General features: G+C 35.0%; 1 protein-coding gene across 8 annotated transcripts in view; it reads left to right on the forward strand.

Annotated features, from left to right (window-relative positions):
* The first annotated feature begins 21,734 nt into the window (after window positions 1-21,734).
* The window catches only part of LOC110458499 (major egg antigen-like), a 7,090-nt gene continuing 3,556 nt past the window's right edge, over window positions 21,735-25,268 (forward strand). Inside the window, exon 1 of one of the 8 annotated variants that reach the window (XM_021510423.1) lies at window positions 21,735-21,932. Coding sequence is in view for 3 of the 8 variants with exons in the window: in XM_021510261.1 (XP_021365936.1) it covers window positions 22,006-22,111 (106 nt within the window). In the remaining 5 variants the exon portion in view is untranslated. The other 7 variants (XM_021510261.1, XM_021510665.1, XM_021510344.1 and 4 more) reach the window with 7 other exon arrangements.

Genomic DNA, 25,268 nt, shown 5'->3' on the forward strand with positions numbered 1-25,268 from the left:
TTGCCTGATATACCATACGATTTAAGTTTATGTAGTAACCCTTTGTGCCAAACTTCGTCTATGTTAACGTTACAGGCTAAATTCAGGGTTGACGGGACGTTAATGCATTGTTGACATGACGTCGTGCAATTGTTATGAATAGGGGAATCTCCCCTTCTCAACCATAGGATGAGACAAGGGTATTTCACACCGGGAAAAGTGTGTATACACCGGTTCAGGGAAAGGGAAGGTTTTGTCACACACGCAAATGAGGAAGAAAAACTTCATCTATCAGAGTAAAAGATGCACGAGTTCCAAAGATTCTATGTGAACATGTTTTATACATTAATATAAAAATAGTCTTAGCTTCTTTTTAACTATAAATATATATTTATTATGATTTATAATATGCATTTCAGATGAACAGGTGCGTACCAAGAATTGACTACTAATGTTGCTTATTAAAACAGCCAGAGAAATAGTCATTAATAAAAGATTAATCATCAAGTTCCAGTTACACATTATTTAAAACAGACTGAATGATACCCAGGATTTGTTCATTCAGACGTCATTTAGAAACCTAATTACATGTAGCAACAGAAGCACCAAAATATGTTATTAAAGATATCGAAACAAAACAACAGCAAAAAGTGATAAAAACAAAATGTTGAATGATATGGCAAAGAACGAATTTAATTTAAAAACGAAGTTTCAAAAAGGCCAGACTTGGGCATTAAACCACTTAAGACATTCTACGACCGAAATACCATGGGGAGCAACCAATGTGTGTGATGGCGAAATTCCATTTTGATTACAGTTACTTTGATCTTTTATAGATTGCAGGCATATTAAAAATTGTCATGGCCAGTTCTAAGGTAAAATATTTCTATATTAAGTAATTATGACCTTGACTTATATATGATCAATAGCGCTTATATTCAAAATTATCCTATGTTTGTCCAAGACAAACACACCTGGCACATTGCCTGAACATCAGTCTATACGTACGGCTGTTCGGGAGTGTTAACAAATTTGATGGTGAATTTCCATCTTAAAAGCAGTTACATTGACCTTAGACTGAACCCACCATATTCAAATTTTCTGAAAAAAAACCCACACATTTTTTAAATTTTCTACTTTATATATAAGGCAAATGTATCACTATTGGAACTCTTGTGAAAAATTTAAGTTTTTAGCCGCATTTGTGAAATATGTTAGGTGTCCTTTATTCTTTTCTTGACAAATTAGTTTAATACATCTAAACGTGGATCCACAGTAGCTAAATAACCATCATATAAAATAATTCATATATATTAAATTACTAGGGTATCAGACATTTATAAGAAAATAAATACAATACACAATTTATCATAAGTGTGTTTTTATGAGTATTAATGTCACATGTTCCTATTTTTGACTCCAGACCGTGTCTGTGAAATAAGATAATGTTTTGTTGTATGTTTGAGTTATATACAAAGTACTTGTTTTATCGAATAGCATTTCCGCTATACAAACTTAAGTGATTAATCTGATGTGATTTGTATTATATAAAAAGCCAAATTATAACGCTGGATTCCCAAATTATAAATCACCAGGAAATATGTCGTCGATTTTGAGATAAACCTCCAAATATTACGACCTCTGAATTCCTACTGATAGGGCAGGGCGTTGCCTCCTATAACAAAAACTCATCAAAATGACCTAAATCTTTCAAAGGTTGAAAATCAAGGAGAACACATCGACTCTCCCTGACAGAAATTCCTTCCGATAGGTGGTTTTTTTAAAATATATTGGAAGACGTTTCCTTGTTCGGTAATATCCGTTGAAGATACATTGTAATTACACAACATACATGTATACCTATATTTAACTTCCCGGCACATCTCATATCTGGAAAGTCCAACAGTGCAATATATATTTGATGAGGCTTCAATCCTTCGTCACTTACAACAAGCATCATGTCGAAGTGTCTACATCCTTGTAAGTATCAATGTCTTTTAATTATTTCAATGTTATTGAAAAAGAAAAAGAAAATTTCAATATATAGAATTACCAATCGCTGCCTTTGCTTTAGACTATGTCTTCATAATTATTTTTCATCAATCACGCTTCAGCTTTAAATTCTCCCTTACTAAAGTTTCTTTTAATCATCTATATTTTGCTTATAAATGAAGATGTGTGATACAGAAAGAAAGTGACGGTGGTTTGTTTAAATGTTACAGGTTTACAACTGGCCGCAGTTACATTGCTGCTATATCTGACATTGAAAGGGGTTTCGCCGAAACCGTTGGACAATCTTATAACGAAAGCCAACGAAGACCTAAATGATATACAAGAACATTGGGCAAGTCTAGTTAGATTGTATACCTCTTCAATATAGATGTTATATAACTATATTTTTAAAAAATCAAGGGAATACTGAAGCATGAACGAAATAGTAGTTTGAGCAAAAAATCAAAGGAAATCTTTGTAAGGAAGTACTGAGCAAATATGACTAGTTGTACAGGCAGGGTAATTGTCGTCTGCTCCATCAAATACAGCAGCTATCTAGATATAATCCAAATAATGTTACGTCCTCAAAGGGCGAATCGTCTCAGTGACAACGAAACCACAAGCTACACTAATATACACTGACTAAAACAGACACTTACCTTCATATAGCGCAAGAAAATAGAATATTTATACTTTCCGCACGTTTTTATCAACCTCCAAATCTCAACCCCTGTGAAGTAATCATGGAAAACATATTTAAAGGTTATATGCATATTATCAATGTGTTTTCTTACGTTGGTCTCCGTAGCTAAAAGGAAACACCATTAAAAAACATAATAAGCGATCAGTAGTTTCCCCCCAATACGTGTCACTCGATACCTTTCGAATCTGGCTGAATGGGGATTGCAGTTAATTTCACGACTCGTAGCTAATCGGGCTTATGTAATCAATTTCATTACAGATATACATTGACTTACTTTATTTCATAGTATATCTAATGAGGTGAAATTGTTAAATAAATACTAATAGGGAACTTATTTCATTCATAATGAAGATGAAGATTTTTGACTGCAATAACATTACATCATTAAAAAAATATTGGTAATCTTGATAAACGTTTTTTTTCATTTTTTTTTCAGAGAAACCTCCTTAATAATACGTATCCACGTCGTAACTTCAGAAACGAGGACCTCACTGTGGTAAGCACATTGCATAAAATAAACAGCATTGATATGCTGTAATTGGGGATTGAAATGCATCTTTTAAAGATTTAACTAAGCAATTGATGTGTAGAGTAAGGTCAGATGGATTTAGGGAGACGGCGGTGACTGGTACTGGTGACTGGTACATGGACGGATGGTCCGTGCTGTACGTGCATAAATACATTCCTTAACACTGGCATAACGCGCGATGATTTGATTGTTGTATTTGAACACCTGGCTACAGATATTTTAAACAAACTGTTTACATACCAGTTTGCGTAACAGCCATTTTTCGAGCTTTCTGTGTCAACCATTTCTGTCAGTCGGCGGACGTCAATCAGAAACAATTCTTGAATTTCCGTGACAGAAAGACCCGAACAGTTTGCGGTTGCAAAAATATTCCCACGTAAAAGATTTTGCTATTATTGGATTATAACTACAGTTTTTGGTTGCTAGATATATTTAAGGAATATACATGTGCAAAGGAAATGCATATTTAAGTTTCTTTTTAATTGATTCTTATAAAAATGGAAATATATATAATACATTTGTGGCGTTATTCACATGTGACAAAAACAATATTAATGATAGTACAATGTTTATTGATATAGTCTCAACGAACTGCAGGCAACATCTTTTAATCTGAATTCAAGACTCATTAATTAATATACGTATACTTTTTTCAGGATGGAGATAACGTGGAATGCAACTTGACCAGACTGCCGTGTGTTATACATGCCTTAGAAGTAGCCCAGATATACACCCATTTTCTGGAAGGACCGAACGAACCCTTTGATGAAACAAAGTGTACCAACAAACAAACCGGTCAACAACACGGCATTGTATCACAATTTATTGGTGACCTCATCATTCATCTTAAAGCGATGATGAGGCAACCTACTTTCACGTTATTAAATTCAACAAGTGTTACCTGCCAAGTCATCTGCGATGGGGATAGTGTCCAGTTTTTCAATCGTGTGGAAGTCTCTTTACGAGATGCCAAGGCAGTCCTTCACAAGTGTTAAATACTCTCCACTAGATCCTAAGAACTTGCTTTTTCTTGGACAAGGATGACACAATACTATGGCGGAATTGGTGATAATGACGGTTTTATACAACGTTTAATGAATATCTCCATTGCATTCTTTTAAATTAATTTATATTTTTGAATATGATCTTTGAAAAATTGGAGAAAGAATAAACTTAATTTTGATTATAATGAATCAACAAATGAATTGAAACTAAGTTTATCAACCGTCACAGAACAAGAAATGACTTACTCAGTAAAATATCTACCAGATTCAAAGGAATGTTTTAATGATGCAAAAAACATTTCATGTATTCAATGCAATAGTGGAAATGCTATTTCAGTACGTATGTTCATAAAAGAAAAAGTAGTTTATAACTTTACACATTTTACCTCCAATATTCACCGTTGTGTTTCCATTATGTTACATGTGTTGTGGATTTTCTTTTCAAATTTAAAATGGAGCCAGAAAATCAATGTTAACTTTTTCTTGAGACGGCAATGGGTTCATGAGTTTTAAAATCACATACCAAAATCAGTCTGTTATCAGATGCTACAATATTTGCGTACAAAATGCATGTTTTGAAAAAGAATTTCTGTTATATTTTAGATTGTCACGAAGACGATTTGTTGTGTTAAACATATTAAATATCATTTTGTGGTATATTTCCTTTTTATATTTTATATTTTACAATTTATTTATTATTTCTCCTTCCAATTTTAAAGTGTGTAATTTTTCTTTATATTTTTAACAATAAAATTATGAATTAATTGGTTGTTATCTTCTACATCAATAACATTTTGTAAAATTAGAAAATTTATTTGTTTTGTCTTTCTTCATTATTGTCTTTATACCCAGACAAGTGTACTGAGGACATCACGCGCCCGATTTCAGTATTAATAAAAACGGATTGAAAGTGTCACTAAGCGCTACTTAAGTGCTATTGCGGATATGCTAATATATACAACAGTGTATAACGCTAACTAGGGTAATACAGCGATTTGTGTACTGATAAACACTCGGTACTGACTTACATGCATGCTCAACTGACGGAAGTAACTATAATTAACTTCTGACGACACTTTACTGTCGTTGAAGTTGATAAACCGAGATAAATCGGAAAAAACATAACTATAGTTGTTTCAATAAAGGTTTTCTGTATCTAAAAAGACTGTTACTACGACATGTTATAGTTAGGCATTGATCGAGACATTTTGAAATATTTCAACACGGCAAAGAAAATTGAACATCGAGAACAACTGCCCGATAGCAAAAGTCATTTAACTATGTATAGATATACATTGTACGTGGTATTCACCAATCAGTCAAATACGTGATGTTGACTACCGGAGCGGTTTCAATTGACAATGAGCACATTACCTTCTCTTGTACCAGGTACTGATACCATCTTATATCATAAGGGTATATTATTTGATATCTGAATTATAAACAAGTTGACCCATTTTGCAAGTGATCTGAAATTAAAACATATCAATTCATATACTTCCTCATTCTGAAACGCATGTTTTACAAATTTGTCTTGCGACTATGTGCAACAGGAAATATTACAAAAGTGTATAAAATCGCTGTGGCACTTTGTAAGTATCTTAAATTAAAAAAAAAAAACAACATCAATAACATCAGTGCTTTTCTTTTAACCATATTCTTAAAGTCATTCTTTATGGCTGTTTTTCAAGCAGAGTTTAACTTTGAGCTGTTATTTTGATGATGGTCATTTTTATGGCTTGCATTTCATTAGAAAATATCCACGAACAGTTATACTTTTGGTTCCATAGATATTGCAAATGTCTGGTTCCCGGGGACAAACATCCTTTTTTTAAAAGGTTAAAGGGGACAGGCATGATCGGGGGAATCAGAAAGTGATTATACCCCAAAATCTCATACATTAACTATCCAATTATTCCCAAAAAGCTAAAGTCTAATCGAAATCTACGTAAATTACTTATTCCTTAACGCCTGATATATTGTCTGAGGATCGGTAACAACTGGATGGATTCGGGTGAGAAGAAACTGCACTCATCGCTCATCTGGTTTGGTTGGTCATTTCCATTATAGAGACAGGAGAATTGCTGCGAAGGTAGTCTGTATGGCTGTTTAGCCTCCGTGGGGATAAGGAACTAATTCCCCCGACATCTAAGCAAGAAAAAAAGGCGGGGATATAGACAACTTAGCAAACAATATTTTATAATTTGAATGAAATACATACACGTTTACTGACAACAAATCATGTGAGTGCATTTAGTATATGACCGTAGACAGGAAAATAAGCGGTGTGCGACTGGTTTGTGAAATGAAAAAGACCATTCACGTTAAATGTTTCCATGATCAACCAAACAGCTTAAGTGAAGTTATTGAAATGGTAACTCTATCCTATAAACACTCAACTAAAGAGGAAGGTATACTTAATTACATTTATTTGTCGTTGAACTGATATAATTGGCATCTATTTGTACATTTCGGTTGAATAGGGACAAAAAATAGAAATAAATTCACAATAATATACAAATGTATGCTGATTATTTCCTTAGTAACATGATGTTGCTTGTTATTATGATGCCGAGGAAACATGTTGCTTCCAATATTGTTTATATCGCAAAGAATATCTGTAATTGGATTTCCTCACAAAAAAATGACGTTTGATTATTTCAAACATATTTATGTCGGCACCTTTACTTTTTTGCTGTATTCCTCATCCTCTCCGAAACGTGGTTTTCATTATGTATCTACCACACAACTGATGCATCCAAAATGTCGGAAATGGCCAGACCATGCAGTAAAATGATAATTTGTTTTAAATAATTTTATCCTTTCGTCTATTTTCGCTAAATGTTTAGCATTAATCGGAGTGGCTATTGACACTCGGGTAATATAAGCAAAAACGGTGTTCTGTGTGGCGGATTCCAAACAGTTTTCATGTGATGAAAGTAATTGCATGTAGGCGGTTGTGCATATATCCAGATAGGGTTAAGAATGATAAAGTAAAGCTTAGTTACTCACTGTTATAAATTATAACTCGTGGTTATTAGGTGTTCCGAATGGCCGAGTCAGAGGATGCCTGATTGTTAGGATATTTGAATCACATGATAATTTGTTACAGCTATATCTGGACCTTAACGAATGTGTAATGTAATGGTTCAGATCAATTTCCGGTAAAAATGCCAACCACAAATTTCAGCATTTCCCCAATTTTCTAAGGTAGAGATTAAACAAATTCCAACCAGAAACAAACTATTCAACTAATCTTAATTAAAGGCCAAATATTTAGTCTGAAAGCAATCAAGTTTAATAAAGTCAAATTAATGACAAAATATCAGGTAATCTTGAAAAGAAATCCTGACATTTTACGAAAACCTCAAATTTCAAAATGTTATCTTAAAAAGTGTTTTGGATATTTCTAGGACTTGGTATGACAACAAAGCAGTGCAATACTTTAAATCTTCATATCGTTTTTCCGAATTTTCAGCATTTTTCCTTTATCTTGGGTGTAAAATAATAAACTCCCCAGGAACAAAACAATCTGATGTATCTTCAAATTACAACTTCTTCTAGTAAGCGGCCAAATATTTATTCTAAAAACAGTTGAAATGTCAGGATTTCAACATTTATTAAGTATGGCAGGTTGTACTTTCATCAGACTTCAAAACAAGTCTCACAAAAAATTCAAATGTTTAAATTTCTCTTCAGAAATTTCTTTTTGATAATCTTTTATGACTATTTATGAAAATTAAATACTGGGAAATTATAAATAAGCTGTTTTGAGGGGAAAAAAGCGTAACTTGAAAAATATTGATTTCTCATTCGTTGGATTCTGCTCTGGTGACATCTCGTGAATTCGCTTATGCATGATAATAACGTAAACATGGATTTAACCCTGCATCTGGCTGGGGAAATAAGTAGCAGTTGAAAAAAAGCTCGCACGCGCCAATAATTGACATAAACACAGGCCATTGAAAATGTCTCTATTTTTGTATCAATATACTTATAATACTTATTAAACTTGATTACTTAAATTTTAACCGCATTTTTTTCGACAGATTGTGGCACATCATCATCATCATCATCATCATCATCATCATTATTATCATCAAAATAGAACACACTAACTATTTAGTACATTCAACATAAAAGGTTGAGCTTATCTTTGTTAGCTTCAATAATATATTTTCCTAAAAAAAATAAGTTCTTTTACATCGTGTGTATTCAATTATAAGATTGGTTTGAATAAGGATGGATTTTACTAGAAGTAAATTTTGATCTATTTCCTCCTTATATCTATATGACGTGGGCAGATACATAGAGAATTAAATTCATCTTCTATCTCCTATAGGTCAAATTTACTGCAATATCTGTCATTCCTGCAAAAATCTGTACCTTCCCGTTTCTATTGAAAGATAACGTGCTGATAGACACTAAAGATATATAAAGACCATATTTACTTGAGATAGCCAACGAGTTAAATAAAATATTTGCTTTGCCTATCGTCTATGTGCTGTTTAATTAAAGGTAATAGATCAATGTCTTTTCCGTATACAGTAAAACCCCGTTTAATTAAACTCGTAGGGTCCAAATCAAAAGTTCAAGGAATAAATGGTATTCGACGAAACCGAGGTTCGACCGACATCGTAATTTTTTTATAAAAAAGTGGGACAACACACAGTGCCAGCACTGCAGATATCACGGATAAGACGTTTAGTCAAGATGACAGCTTTTAATAATTAAATAAAATTAATAAGCCTCATGTGCAACGTACTTGTCGATTTCACATAGTCCGCCATACTGTAATCGGCTACGTTAATTTTACAAAATATCAAACGAAAGGAACTCTTCAATCATTTTAAAATGAAGCAAATTTTCAAGCATTATTTCATAATGTTGATTGATAACGAAATTGATATTGCCATGCCGAAATATGTACATTCAAACCCTAGTTCAAATAATTTCTGTTTTATGAATATACCCAGTTTACTGATGCTCCAATACTACTATTTTTGAAGGCCATATTTTTTTCGGTATTGACTGTTAATGTCCATTTATTCTATACTCATTAAGATTAGTCAGGAGGCTTTGATTCAGAAAGTATACTGAATCAACTACAAAAAGGAGAAGAAATAATCTTAATTCCCGAAAATCGGAATTGGATGCGCCATTTTCTATCAAACTATTTATAAACAAAGAGAACAGTAAAGTTGACAAAATGTCTCCTTGCATCAATCCAACGCTTTTAGTAAAATCGTCCAAACATTTGTAAGGCAAACAATACATCCAGAGTGCTTACCTCTGGACGGAATCCAAATTGCGCGTCGGTTGAAATATGATATTTAGTACAACAGACGTTTATTGAGTATGAATGTTAATCATTTTTGCAAATAACTGATAAGACTAAGACATTGGAAATACTTTATGCACAGCTTCAATAATTGCTGCGCACCAGTTGATTCGAAAACATCTAGATAGTAAAATATTGTTAAATAGTACATGCAAAAACTTAACTGTTTCCATTCAATAAAACATTCGTTAGACCATCTGGACCATTCGATGTATTGAGGTGCTGTCAACTGTTGCAAACTTTTCATAATAATGTTTTCTCACATACTCCATCATGGCACTCTATATGCTCAAATATTGCCTCTGCAACATTGATTTCAAAATTTTCTTTGTTACGAGCATTGCAGGTTTTGTTGGACTTTTTTAATACTATTGAGTTCATTTAAGGCAGTTAGATATTTTTCATGTAAATATTTGACTTCATCTTTAAACCCGGGCTTGTCATACCTAGTTTGTATATTCAAACAGTTAACGTTGTCAACATGGGTTTTCGTAAAACACTGGGAAACAACATATATCTAACCTACACTAAAAGAATAAATAACACTCATTATACAAATGGCCTTGAATTTATCAGGGTTTGATTTCATCTGGTTAAATTTAAACCAGTCTTTTAATTTTTCTTCATTCATTTTCCAATTTGAATCCTAAAACATCGGATTCTTTACTCGAAGCACTTACATAATTGTCATTTGTCTTGTTTTAAAGTTTAGATGACTGCCCATATAAAAACGTATCATTTATAAATACAGTATGTTAGAATGCAGAGGGCCCAGTAGAGACCCATGGGGTTCCCCCTTAGCACTTCAAGATAATCCTGCTTCTTCATGCTGCTCAGATACCTGGATACCAAGTTATCTGGGCCTTTGCTCAAGCAACAGACCTCAAGCTTCCCGACCAGCAGGTTATGAGGAAGGCAGTCGAAAGACTTGTGGCAGTATAACAGTATGACGGTGAAATACTTATTGTTGTCATCAGAGCTCTTCGCAAGTCCTTAACAAGTAGCTAAAGGCTTGACTGGCATCCTAATCCCAGTTGGAAGGCTGAAATGTAAATATTTATAAAAAAACGCAGAAAGTTGATACATATAGCACACGGTGCTTCCAAGCATTGTTCATCCACACGGTAAAACTGACTGGCTGGTAGTTTTGTTTATCTGTAATACATATGTTTTTCTTAAAAATAGGAATCACTTGTGTCTCCTTCAGTCTGCTAGGGAAGTCTGATATATCAAAACAATGGTCAATCATACTTCTCGGAGGCACACTGATGTCTGTACAACAGGCTCTAAGTGTTTTTTTTACGGATTTTCATAAAATCCACTGTCTTTCTTGACATTGACCTTAGAAATAGCCTTTTAAACCACGAAAGTCAAAAAATGACTAACACAGAATTTTGACTTATCAATAAGTTCCTCCCTAATTCTAATTAACACAGTTTCATCATAAAATTCATCTGTACTAGCTTCAAAGCCAATATTTACATAATAGTTAAAAAAACAAAACATTGCTGACCTGGGTCTGATCACAAATACTAACATCATCTTACGTCAGAATCATATTACTGCAATCTAGAGTGCCCTTATTTTACAAAAATGGTTTGGTGGTTGGCCAAATCGTTTTTCTTTCCGGGTCACCTCCAACAGCGTTAACATGTTAGCGCGCGTATATTGTTAGTAACAAGACGTGATTACGATATACTCCCCTATATGAGACAATTGATTTACAATTGTTGTATTTGTTAAGAAGTATACGCGTCTTATATACAGCTTTACGTGAGGATGAATTAAAATAAACTGGACATCTTTCCTGCTTTACAAAGAGGTATGCCGGACTTGTCCCTGTTCCAACCTAAACGTGACAAAAAGTAAAATCAATATTAAACTGGATCTAGTATAACATCGTTCCAATGTGCCGTACACTAACTTTTACTGATCGTCAAATATGCTGCAATATCCAATGAAATACGGGTTTTTTCCAAACTTTATTGGTTTTTTTAACAAAGCGTATTCAGGTACCAACATTTAGGCTGTTTAACGTTATCATTTATAATCAAATGGTTGACAAGGTTGAGGACAAATTATCTATTAGGGTAAAACCAGATTCTAATACAAACGTATATGATAATAGATTGATTAAGATATGTAAATCTACTGGTCTGCGTATCAGAAATGATAGAGATATCGTTGGATCAAAAATTCATTTTAATTTCTGTGGATCAAATGGGATGAATGTGATTTTCTTTGTTTTCAACTTTGAAAAGAAAATATAGTATGTTTTATTCTCCTCCGAGTTTCCGATTATGCTCCTATTTTGTAGAAGGGTGTCCACTATAAATGATGCTTATGAAGGGGTGTGTATCGGTAAAGATTTTCCAAAGTATATAAGGTATGACGATTTGAAACATCAATTCACAGAGTCATTAAATATAAATTCTAACAAGTTTAAGGAAAGGGAGAGGGTGGTTAAACGAAGATTCCATCGACTTCAGTGTGAACAATTTTATTAAATAACTACAAGATTTAATGTAACCTTTCTTTCGAAGAAACTGAACATGATAAGTGTTTTAACAAACCCATGTTGACCATTTTTCTAAACATTTTCTTCATGTTGGTAAGTATGGATTATAAAAAGTTGCCAAACACTTATTGGTTGTGTAACAAGAACTTTTCATAATTCATGTTGACGGTGTTCAATGTTTGAAGATGACAAGCCCTGGTATAATGATGAAGTTAAATATTTACATGAAAAGTATTTAACTGCTTTAAATGAATTCAATAGTAATAAAAATACTACGACCCTCGCAATGCTCATAACAAAGAAAATTTCAAAATCTATGTTGTAAAGGCAATATTTCAGCATATAGAGTGCCCTGATGGAGTATGTGAGAGAAAAAAAATATAAAAAAGTTTGCAGCGAAAAAATCTGATCCGCCTCAAGTTTCCTTTAACCAATTACAGAACATTTCAAAACGAAAGCGAATTCTGGATGTGAAATTGGTCAAAACGAAATTATAGATATTGAGAATGATGAAACTGTAGATGAGTTAGAAGACATTACAACCACAATCAATTGACAGCACCGCAATAAACCGAATGGTCTACTTGGTCTAATGAATATTTTATTGAATATAAATAGTCATTGTTTTTTTACGTGTACAATTTAACAATATTTTACTATCTGGATATTTTCCAATTGACTGGTCTACAGCAATCATTGTATCTGTGTAAAAAAAGAGCTTTCACATATCCTAGTTATTTCCAGTGTATTAGTCTAATCAGTTGTTTGTGTACCGGCTACCGTAGTTACCATCGTGGCAACCCGCTTCGACTTTTTCTGCGCAATGTAGCATTTAAATAGTTAACACGCACAATAGAATATGTTCGTTGCCAACTGCGTTCATACTACCGTATACGTCATCAAAATGAAGGTCAATCCTTAGATATTTGAACTAAAGTTTGAATGTTTATGGATACGACAGGAACCTGCCGACATTAGTCTATTACCTTTTATTAAACAACACTTATACGATCATGCACAGCTAAGTGTATTTAACTCTGGTCATCTCAAGTAAATGTGGTCTTTATAGATACACTGTACATGGTAGATATCTTGATTCTGCAATGATACTTAATAAAGTTTATACCAAAACAACGTCGAATTATAATTAACAAGTTATGTCTATCGGCAAGTAATCTTTCAATAGAAACAGGAAGGTACAGATTTTTGAAGGAATAACAGAAATTGCAGTAATTGTGACCTATAGGAGATAGAAGATGAATTTCATTTTCTATTTATCTGCCCACGTCATCTAGATAAAAAGCTTTATCACTGGTAAAATCCATCCGTATTCAAACTAATATCATTATTTAATAAACATTATGTAAAAGAACTTATTTTTATTCTTATCCTATGACTTTGTATGTCAAATTTTCTAATATATGCCCAGGAACTTCTTTTTCAATCATCCTTTACGACTTTCTATGACAATAAAGCAAAGGGATACCATAAATATGTTATTTTGAAAATTTGAAATATTGACTATTCCACTTTTTAGCACCTACCGGATGTGAAATGTATATGCCAAGAATGCACAGATGATCAATTCGTAGTGTAGGAGATAGTCTCGGACAAACTTTTTCTTTGATGCAAGTCCAAGGTCAAAAACAGAGTGACCTACTTTGATATACGACACCCCGCCTCACCAATTTGAACCATGCTCCAAGTATGAAGTTCCAGTGACTAGTAGTGTAGGAGATAAAGCCCGGAAAAAGTGTTTCTTTGATGTTGGTCAAAGGTCAAAATGTAGGGCAGAGTGACCTACTTTTGATACATGACACACCACATCACCAAGGTGAACCCATACACCAAGTATGAAGTTCCAGTGACAAGTAGTGTAGGAGATTGAGCCCGGACAAGATAGCGGAAGGACGGACGGAAAGACGCACGGACACGACGCAAAACAATAGCCCCCCCCCCCCCCCCCCCCCCCCCCCCCCCCCCCCCCCNTATAATCATGACAACGTATTCGCAGTAAAAGTATAATTATGTAGTTGTGCAAAGACGGTCACAGGGAAAAGGCATATGTGTATCGAAATATGCATGTTTTGTAATAGGGTAGTGATCTCAAAATTGTTTCTATATTTTGATATCAAACTTGTTCACAGGAACGACATTGACTCACTTTTAAAGTCACAGGGGCAAAATGTGTTTAAACATTAGAACAACTTCTTCTAAATAACCAAGAGGCCTCGGCATATGATTAAACCTTAAGCATGCTAGGATGAAGGGCTACCAATGAAGGACCTTGACAGTCAAGGTCACAAGAGTCAAATGTGTTAAAACATTAAAAAGCTTGGGGGGGGGGGAGATAATTGACAGGGGGTTGAAACATAGGAGGGCCAATGAGTTCAGGGGCTATTGCAGAGTTGTCAGAACAGGAATGTGGTTATTAGGTTAGGGGGCTAATAGTTACAGGGGTCAACAAACACAGGGTCTTACTGGTGGCTACAACTAGGAGGGGACATTAAGTAGGGGGCTAATGGGTGGGGCAACAATGGGTGGCTAATAGCTACGAAGAGCAACAACCAGGGAGTTAGAGGGCTCATTGGTATGAGTCAGTGTTAGCATGTAGTAGGTGTTTGTAAGTGTTTGTAGGAAGCCCATCGTTATGATCAAATGTTAAGGTGTAGGAAATTAAAGGTTGAAAGACCTATGGGTAGGTAGATAAGGAGTATTTGTCTGTTTAGGGTTTAATGACCTTGCAACAGCCAAGATCGTAAGATGACTGGTGCCCAGGGAGACACTGCCACAAAGAGATAGTAGGGTGCAAGGTGCCCTTCACAAGTCACTGTTTATGATACATATGCAGTGTAAAATTTAATATATTCTCGGTTTCTTTAATTTACCGTTTACCCTAAACATGTACAGAGGACAAGGAAGAAGCCATTCTATTTCTGCAGGATAGGGGATCAGGGTAGGGGGCCAGGATAGGGGATCAGGGTAGGGGGCCAGGATAGGGGATCAGGGTAGGGAGGGCCTGTTACTATCATGCAGTGGGAAACAGCAGGCCTTTTCTTCCCCTGAACCTGCACGGGTTTGGTAGAGAACATATTTAGGTGGCTAACGTGTGGAGGGGGGCATATAGGGGGCACATTGGTATAGGTTATTGATGCTGGGGAGGAGGGGTTAACACCTTAACAGTAAGAACAGTAATGAGTAATTGAAGGGACTCAAAAGTTCGAAGGATAATGGGTACAAGGGTTCATGTGGCTATTAGGTAGAGGATTCATGTTTAGGAGGAAATGCGATACAAATAAATGGATAGGGCCTACATTTAAAGGGCTAACAGGGTAGCTGATAAGATTGGGGCTCAAAGGTAGGAGAAAAACTAAAGAGGAAGGGCTGATTGAGTGCAAATTAATACAATAATGCATACATTATTAAATTGTTTTATTTGTTATTATTTACTAATCCTCTGATTACATTTTTGATATTTATTAGTAGCAATCCGTTATGATTTCGCTGCATTTAATCAGAGACATATTTATTACCTATATATAATCTCTGATTTAATCGACCAATGCACCGATGAATGCACTCATATAGCACCGTGTCAATGCGGCGAAATGAAATAGGTGCTCAGCGTACGCTATATAGCTTTCTCACTTAAGGAAGCATGTTCATCAATAGTATCAGAGAAAAGATTTTCGTTGGCCCAATAAATGGCATCCACAGCATCAAAAGAAAACGTCGAATGGAAAGGTATTTTACAATGTACCAATATCATAGCTACTTTGTTTTCATCACAATTCTTAAAACATCGGAATTTTATTTTCTGTGATAACAGGCTTCTATTTCCCCTTTGAATATCGCCCTTAGCATATGGTACCAGACACTAAGACGACAGCTAAAAGCATACGTAATAAATGAATAATAAATGTGTGTTATTGCTTAAAATGTCACCAACAGAGCAGGACTGAGAGTTTTTTTTATTAAATATGTCGGAGGTTAAATCTTTTTTGATATTGAAGACATCACAAATATTTGATAGTATATGGTTGGGTTCGTGTCTGTATTTATATCTCCAACCTACATAACGTGATCATAAATGTTTCCCGATTTCTTTTTATACCTTCGGTGCAGGGGACATAACTCCGACAACTTTGACGCACACAAGATACATTGTGATAGCGTGTTGAATGTTTTAGTGACCCCTTACCGAATGTTTTTTGTTTTTTTTTACATTTGTTTTATTTTCAAACGAGTTTTTTCAATACAGTGACAATAATAATGGATCAGTAATTCATTCAGATCATATAATAACCTATTTGTCACCAATCATCTTTCATATCAGCAAAAAGAAATGTGTATCACTAAAGACTGTATATGGATAGGTATTATTTCATTTAATATCACACTGTATTGCTATAAGGAAGAAGGAAGGATAAAAGGAAAGGAAAAAGAAGCTGGTAAGAAAACAAAAAAGAGAAAGAAGAAAAGAAAATATAAAGACAGATATCAGAACAAGCATATCAGGGAAGGAAGTCAAAACAGAGCTAGATACTAATTAAAGTTGAGTAACAGAATTGTTACTGAATAATTAAGATATCAGCCTAAATCATGTCAGTTTTAGGCAAAATCAACCAATTTCATCCATTTCTTCCATTCATTTAGAAAAAGTTGTAGATAAGGATCACTTTTACCATATGAAATACATTTTTGAACCACATAGTTTTCTTTTATTACATTAGCTAGAGCCATAACAGAGAGAGTACCATGTATAGTTCTGGTTCTGTAGATATCGAATTTGATTAGAGGAAGAACTTCATTATCAATGCGATTGTAAATGCCTGTGTTATTTACCAAACCAAATAACAATGTTTCTTTATTAATAGGTAATGTAATTGTTAGTGCATTTCACAACTTTTCAAAACTTGCCAGAAAATTCTGAACCTCACCACATTCCCAGAACATATGTACGATTGTCTCCCTTTCTCTATTACAGAAATTACAATTAGGATTGTTTGATAAGCCTATTTATGTAGTGGTTAACGTTAAATTGTAGCCAACGGAGTTTAGAATTTTGAGTTGATCGAAAAGGAATACTGTATTTTTTTCCCATTTCTCTTCATTCTAGTTATAAAGTTATAGTCATTATAGCCCTTACCGAATGTTTACTAATTCCCTATGGTTTGTTACTGACCTCCCAAGGAACAATTTAGGGTCAGTAAACACCATACAGGATGAGGCATTTCCTAATACGTTAAAATTTTGGATTTTACTGAAATAACAAAAAAGTATATGAAATCTGCTGGATGCTGTGGTAACCTTGGTGAGGTGGTCTAATGGTTAGATGTTTGGTGTGGTGGAGATTGGGTATGATAATGTCCGAGTGTGGGTATGTATATGGTAAAGATATAGAATCTTTGTCCTCGAATCTATGTAGCATACACTACAATGACACGAAACCGTCCGGGTATTGACAGCAAGCTTTTGACGTACGTCACATTTAGAAACTATTCGTCTGTTGAATATTGTTTTTTTCCAAATTTAATGTCTTTTAGACGTTGCACTTTACCGTAAATCAAGAAAACACTTACCGACAGCATTCGTAATCCGGACGAGAACATCCTCTTACAGTTATAAACGTAAACCACTAAAAACGCTTAACTATATTTAAATACATGCGTATACTGATATGGGACAAAATCAGACAGACTCTGTAATCGGAAACGTTAAAGAATGGTAAATCATGAAGTTTTATGTTAGAGAATTTTCGCACATTACCATACCATTTAATACATGTATCATACAAATTTAGCTTAAAAGACGTATAAGTAATTTAATGGATTTTAATTAGGTGGTTAAATGCCCAATGGAACAGAAACAACATTTAAAATACTTAAACTTTACCAAAACAGGTAACGATAATGTAATTTGTGGTAAAAAAACGAATGTTGAAATATAAATCATATTTGAATTGCTTCATATTACAAATGTTTACACTTATCAAAACTCCATTCAATTTCAGTACAAATGTTTGGTATAAATTCGGCATGTTCTGCATTGAATTTGATGAGGGCTAGTGCCTTTGTCAATACTTGCATCATTGTTCAGTCGTATTTTCAACAGTCAAAATGTATTTTGTAAGTCGTATTCCATAGAATGTGTTCTAAAACAACTCTTGTTATCACATGCATGTACAAAGGATCATTCGAATTCATATTACAGAATACAAGCATATTTTGTTGTTAATTATATTTTTAAATAGATTTAATATTTAAAAAACGTTGATCCACATCCCAGTGCCAAACGCTTTAAAGATGCATTGGAACATTGGAAAGAAGCTTTGATAAATCATTTATGAAATAAAACCCATACCTTTTTGGAAAACCGAAAAAAAGAAATTAACAAAACAAAGTTAAGTGGGAGTAGACCGGGATTGTAACCCTGGACTTCCGATTGTTGTTCTATTACTCTAACCGACTGATCTACATATCTACAGAAGTGGCCTGTCCCAACGGAGCTACAGATTTATCCTAAACGGAAGTTAAGGGGAGGTTACTGTAAATACCAAAAAACATAAGGCAGTCGGGCAGTTATTTTGTAGTAACCTTAAAGTCACAAAGAATATGTAAGAATACCTATCCATTATATATGTGAATTGTTTTATAGCTATTTATCGTAATTATCTCCCTACCAGTTAGATCGGTGGGAATGTAGGTCAAACTTAAAATACTGGTCGTCCGTCCGTCCTTTCGTCAATTTTGTCCGGTCAAATACTTATGAACAGCTGCATATATTCATAACCCATTCCCTCTCCCGGATATTTTTGCCGACTGGACTTGACTTTTCTGTCGCTGTCATCCTAGAAAAAATTATATTGATGATATTTGACTAAACATTAAACATGGATATTATCATAACTTAAAGGAGATTTGCGTAAAATTCCATGGAATAAAATGTCAATTACTTGTCCAGGACATAGATTTTGGACGACAAAACTGAATACTTTGGCTATGCTTATTGATTGGTATTTATATATAATGGCTTGAAGGTGCGTTACCTGCAACTTTCTGGCCGGTCCGTACCTTCGAGGTGTAGATCACAGCAAGAGTTCATGGGTTACGATTTTTTATTACGTATTCATTACTTTTGAAGAAACATATAATTACATGTAGTTAAATACATCATAACGTTAAAGCGTGTGTCGTGGTATAGCGGATCTACTACTTTAAATGCTTTAATCTGGTCGTGTGATAAGTAATTCAGAGTAAAATATATCAATGTATCCTTTCCTAAAAACCAACAAGAAAACCCATAAATCCAAACAATTTGTAAAAAAATGTATAGTATTTTTGAAAAACGATATATTTCATTTTTTTGTAATAAAGCGAATATCCTGAGTCTATTGTACAACGTATTTTAGCTCCGACATTACTAAACATGTTAATAAACAGGCCCGCCATAGAAATATCTTCAGTAAAAATGCCGACATTGACGATATTTTGTGAGTTATAAGCAAGCGATACATGAAGAGTATGCAAGTTTCAGGGAGAGTCTATCGCTAAAATCCTTATCCTTGAAGAATGTATGCGTGGTTTTGATGTTAAAATGATACCATAGGGATAAGTAAAGTTTGCTGCCAACAGTTTACAGTTTGTAGGATATCAGCTGTTCACATTTTAAGTACAGTTGGACTTTTGTGGAGGTGAATATGCAGTTATACAAACTTGAGAAAGTTATAACAACCGAGAAGATATCTCCTGCCCACTTAGTACAGCATGTACGATGTATATTGTGTGGGCGGGGTATATGATATGTACTCTGTCAGCTGTAGCGCGTAGGATAATCATCTGAAGATCATTTTTATTCTTGCTATAACTTCATGTAAAATTTAAAAACCGCAAAAGTGATATGATATATTTACATATAGAATGGCTCAAGTCTCTAGAATATTGAATGATTTAGTAAAACAATAGGCTCTAATTATTATGGGGGTTTCATAAAGCCCCGGATGTAGAAAGTGTCCATTTAAACTTTTGTAAAAAAATATTAAAGGTACGGAAAACTACATGTAATGATTTAATATACTGTGAGTTAGGAAGGTTACCTTTGTCTGTAAGTAGAAAATTAAGAGTGTTTAAATATTGGTTGAAATGAAAGCAGACGAATAATTTGATTTTGAAAACATGTTACGATGAGTGTGTGAGTGAGAATGATTTGTGGGTAAGAAATATCAAGACTGAGTTAGCAACCTTAGGACTTAATTACATGTTTGACTCTTCATTACCTTTTAATGTTTCTTTCAAAATAATAGAACAGAGACTGATAGATACTTCCAAACAAAGCATGTTGTCAAAAGTAACGGCTTCACCTAAAAGGTTTTTATATCAACACTTAATAGATAGTCATTGTATTCAATTTTATTTAAGTAAACCTATTGAAAATAAATACAAACAAATGTTAACTAAATTTAGAATATCGTCTCATAAATTAAATATAGAAATTTGAAGACATCATAACGTCACACGCAGACACCGGATTTGTAACAAATGTAATTTGAGATATAGAAGTCGAGTTTCATTTTATTTCGATTTGTCCATTTTATAGCGAACTCAGGCACAGATTAATCAAACAATTTTATTACAGAAAACCCTCGAATTTTGAATTAATACAACTAATTAGTATGAATAATGTATCAGAGCTATACAGTTTAAGAAAATATTCATATTTAGCTTTTAAGAGGCGTTAACTTAAGGTTTATGTATTGTGGTGTTTCATAACTGTAATGTGTTAATTAATTTGAGTATTGTTATATGCACATTATTCAACGGTGTTTTATGTATACTGTGATGTCACTCTGCTGTCTATTCTAATTATGTTTAGAGAATTTTATATGCATATATGTGTGTACCTCCATGTAAAAGCCTAAGTCTCTCGGTTAATAGAATAAAGAACTAAAGAACTAAAGAAGACAATTTCGAACAATTTAAATAGGGTTTGGTCCGTTTTTTTTGTAAAAACGATGATGTGTTGTTATTTATTTTATATCGAGGGGTGAATATAATAAAATATGCAAACCAGTTTAAACAGAGAAAAAAAAGTGTCATGAACTTACTCTAACCCCCTATCGATATAAGTGTCAATAAATATCAGTAAAAATAAAAAAATAAATAAAAAAGGCTCTAATTATTAATCACCTAACTCATTCAGCCCCTATATATTTACGCTGGACTTGTCCATTATTTGATTTGGAAAGGTTTAAATGTGACTTTAGGGGTGAAAGGTTAATTTAAATGTCTGATTCTAGATTTGACCACTGTGAGTTTCAAACTAGGGGGAGATAAGCTAGCAGAAAAAATGCAACTGGAAATTCTTCAAACATATTACGGGCTGGTAGCCAGTCTTTAATATACTTTACATTAACAAGCTACATTGTCCAGCGGATGTACTTAAATGAACATACGTCCACTGATGAAGTGTTTATAAGACAGGTACAATGACAGGGTCGTCTATCCCCTGGGCTGACAAGGATTACCAATGACAACCTGGGATGAGGCTAGAGCACGCGCGGTATGCTACTATCCTACACGTCTGAAATATGATCGTCACTTTATCTCCATGCTCAACAAATTTATCAGAAAGGTTTCACAACATTTGCCGCTGGCTAGGTCGGTACCAGCAGAGCGTCAGTGTCTGTGTACAAGCGAGCGCGTGCGCTACAGCTCCCGTGTACATGAATACCTATCTGATGATACAGAGCTCTTGGGGTTTCCAGAATATTCTGCATTTCAAGGAAGGTGCATATATTGTGAACCTCGCCGGATAGCATCGGACAGAATCCGCTCCGGACCATCGTACTGGGAGAAACGTACAGTATTGTAAGTATTAGAATCCTCGATCGATAGGATAGGTACATGTATGTGTGAGTTATACGAAAGGACCTGACAGCCGATGTGGCAGTCGATAGGGACACCGGGAGATGGGGATGTCATGAATACAAGCAGCAGCAACTTGGCTAAAACAAAATGCGAAAACACGAGAGTACAGACTGTTTTAAGTGTGTACTGAAATTACAATAATATACGGGGTACATATTTAAATCCTACATTGGGGTACATTTCAGGCATGGGGCTCGGGGGATTATACACATCTGTCTGGTGTTAGAGGCCTGGAATGGAGATTGGTTGTGCACACGTGTGCGTGTTTATGTGTGTAGAAATACGTTTGGTGGGTGTTATATTGGAGACCCGGGGAGGGATATCAGGTATGTGTGTGCTAGTACAACTGTACAGTAAATTGTGATGGACGTTATTTTGGAGGTCCGGGGCTGGGACAAGAACTTGAACATTGTACATATGTAAGACACATTTATATCGTAAACAAATAGGTCAATTTTATATATGCATTTGCATTACTTTTTTCAGCGGAAAACAGGCTGCTTCCCAAAGCAGCAAAGTATCCCCCCCCCCCCCTCCTCCCAAGGTGAAGGGATAATAAGCAATATCTTCTAAATTTCAATAGTTATGTTGACCAAATCCCTGTAGGAACGGACTGCTGTAAAATGTAGCTAGAACATACACGGTAAATTCACAAAAATACAAAATACAGTATATCTTGTCCTTGTATGTAGAGGTGTATAAACAACAGCGCGGAAACGTAGCTGCACACAAATATATGACAGGACTGTTGCTGGATCAACAACACGCGTGTAAACGTGTGTATACTATATCGATCAGCATTACATTAGCATGATATCGATCTCCTTGCTGGACACAATTGTTGGGGATGGGCGGATGTTTTACAACGCGGGGCCTTGTGTAGAAAACAAAGCACACCCGGGTTAGTGGTCACTCACTTTCACGGTGCATATTTGAATTTTTTAAAGAACACAAAAGATTGTACTTGTGCAGGATTGGTACTGGAACAAGAGGTTATTGTAAAACAGGTATATATACACATGGTAACAACGCACCACTGATTCATATCGGCAAACATTTCTCAATGTCGACACGCAAATGGCCTGGGGAGAGGGAGTTCGGGATGAAAAGTCACTTCAAACCGCGAAGCACAGGTGAGTCTGCTGTTTTGTATGTGTGTTAGATCTGAGGAGTATGCTGTTAGGGTCAGGTATGAACACCTGATACACAGGTATAACGGGATGAGTTTTACTTGAGTGGACTTGTGATGATCAGCCCTCCTTTCAGGTAAGATTAGTGGGTACACATATATAAACATGTCTAGCTAATCAAAACCCCTGACGGAGCTTCAGATGTATATTTATTTAGTGTTGCTTGCTGGGGGTTTATATACCGACGTTCGCTACACGTAAGTTTTTGTTGCTGTTACATTTACTACACAAGTTTTATATTATATTTAGTGTTACGGTAAATTATATTGAATGCTTACATGTTGCAATCTACACGAACGCAGTCGTAATTGTCTGTCAGTGACGCCGAGATATGGATGCAAATGTCACGGTCGGATGGGATAATACACACATTCATAGACTCACATGATCCCGGATGGTCACTTGAGCATGTATATTTACTGTATATGGCATAAAGAGTGTTGAGAATACCTAATATGTATCCGACATTAGTTGATGTTTAGTTTTAGTGGACCCAGAGACCAGTTAGAGGGAGGGAAGGGGTGGACAGGGGTGGTTCGGTGGATTTTTTCAAAATTCCATTGGGAAGAGGGGTTAGGTTGTAAGAGAGAACTGACCCACTAGATTCAGGAGACGGAGGCTAGTCCGGGTAGGGTTACACTGACTTGTATATGGTATCAATATGTACGCACATGCATTAAGTAAACTATGTAGTCCCGTGAGCATGAGATATCAGACAGCATTCCGTATAGTACCTGTGGTGGATGGACATGCCCACAGGGACGTGAGAATGGGTTACAGTTTAGTATGTATGGACCTTAACTGATGTCTACAGAGTAATATAAGACGTTTTAGATAGTTTACACACTATTTGGGGTAATTCCTGTAGGAACTCTATCTAAATCAGAGATTTATAACGATAGAGAACTCTATCGTTTTAAATCTCTGATTTAGATAGAGTTCCTACAGGAATTATATTTGGGGTTGACATGATTTTGGAAAATTGTTTTCAGCCCCTAAAACGTCTGATATCACCCTAAATACATCAGTTGAGAGTCAAACAAAGCTAAATTCTAAAAGATCACCAGGTCCCTGTGGACGTTCCCTGCTTTGATGGCATGGCATGACAAGGATCATGACGGGAACTGTGGTGGTTATAATTAGCTTTGACAGGAGGGTGATGCGAGGATGACGTAAACAAAGGGTTAGAAGATTGACACGGTATTTATCGATTACCTGTATGTCTACGAAGTTGATTCATATTGCCGGAAAATCCTATTTGACCCAACTATTTAATATTGGAAGAGCGGGAGAGGGGGAAGGAAGGGGCAGTGATTATGTATCCGGTGACGGATTCGATACAGGAGGACGTCTACGTACGTTTTTGACCACTTACGTAGATCTGATTCAATTCTATTCAATTTATTGACGGATCCAAGGTGGCCTGTCTAGACCCTCTTCTGTTGTTATTTTTTGCGATGAAAATGCTGATTTCTTCACCTATCCTTTTATCCCCCCTCCCCACTCCCCCTACTCGGAGCTTTGCCTGGATCGTTGGCTGATCTTACTTGTCCAATTAATTCAATAATAAAAATAGGGGGAAAATTAAACACGAGTGAACACGTATATATATAACAGCCTAGCTACATCGGAGGTTATTGAGTAATACGAATTTTATACCGTGAGCAAAACTGATCTCCTTGGTTCTAATACAGTTTCATGAATATAAACAGATAGCCCACACATGTCTGTAAGATCCTGAGATTTAAGAATTCTAACGAGGATTTCTCCTTCAGATAGCTTGGTATTTATTATATACTCAGACGGATTCAATATAGTTGATTAGTACAGAACTCAAAGTAAACAAGGCTTTCATAAAACATACCTTTAAATACTAGCATATCTTTAAAGAAGTCCGTAATGTCTAAGTCTCGTTAGCTTGAAAAAGAAACATTATATAATGAACTACTTCAACACAATAAAACAGTTAGCTTATTATTCCAACGCTATATGTCAGGCGTAATTCAATTTGTTGGGCGGAAGATTTTGGGCCGGGATGGGAGTGGGTAAGGGATTAAATGGCGGGGAGGGGGGGGGGGGGGGGGGT

The sequence above is a fragment of the Mizuhopecten yessoensis genome, unplaced genomic scaffold (genome assembly GCF_002113885.1).
Source record: "Mizuhopecten yessoensis strain PY_sf001 unplaced genomic scaffold, ASM211388v2 scaffold193, whole genome shotgun sequence".
Lineage (NCBI taxonomy): Eukaryota > Metazoa > Mollusca > Bivalvia > Pectinida > Pectinidae > Mizuhopecten > Mizuhopecten yessoensis.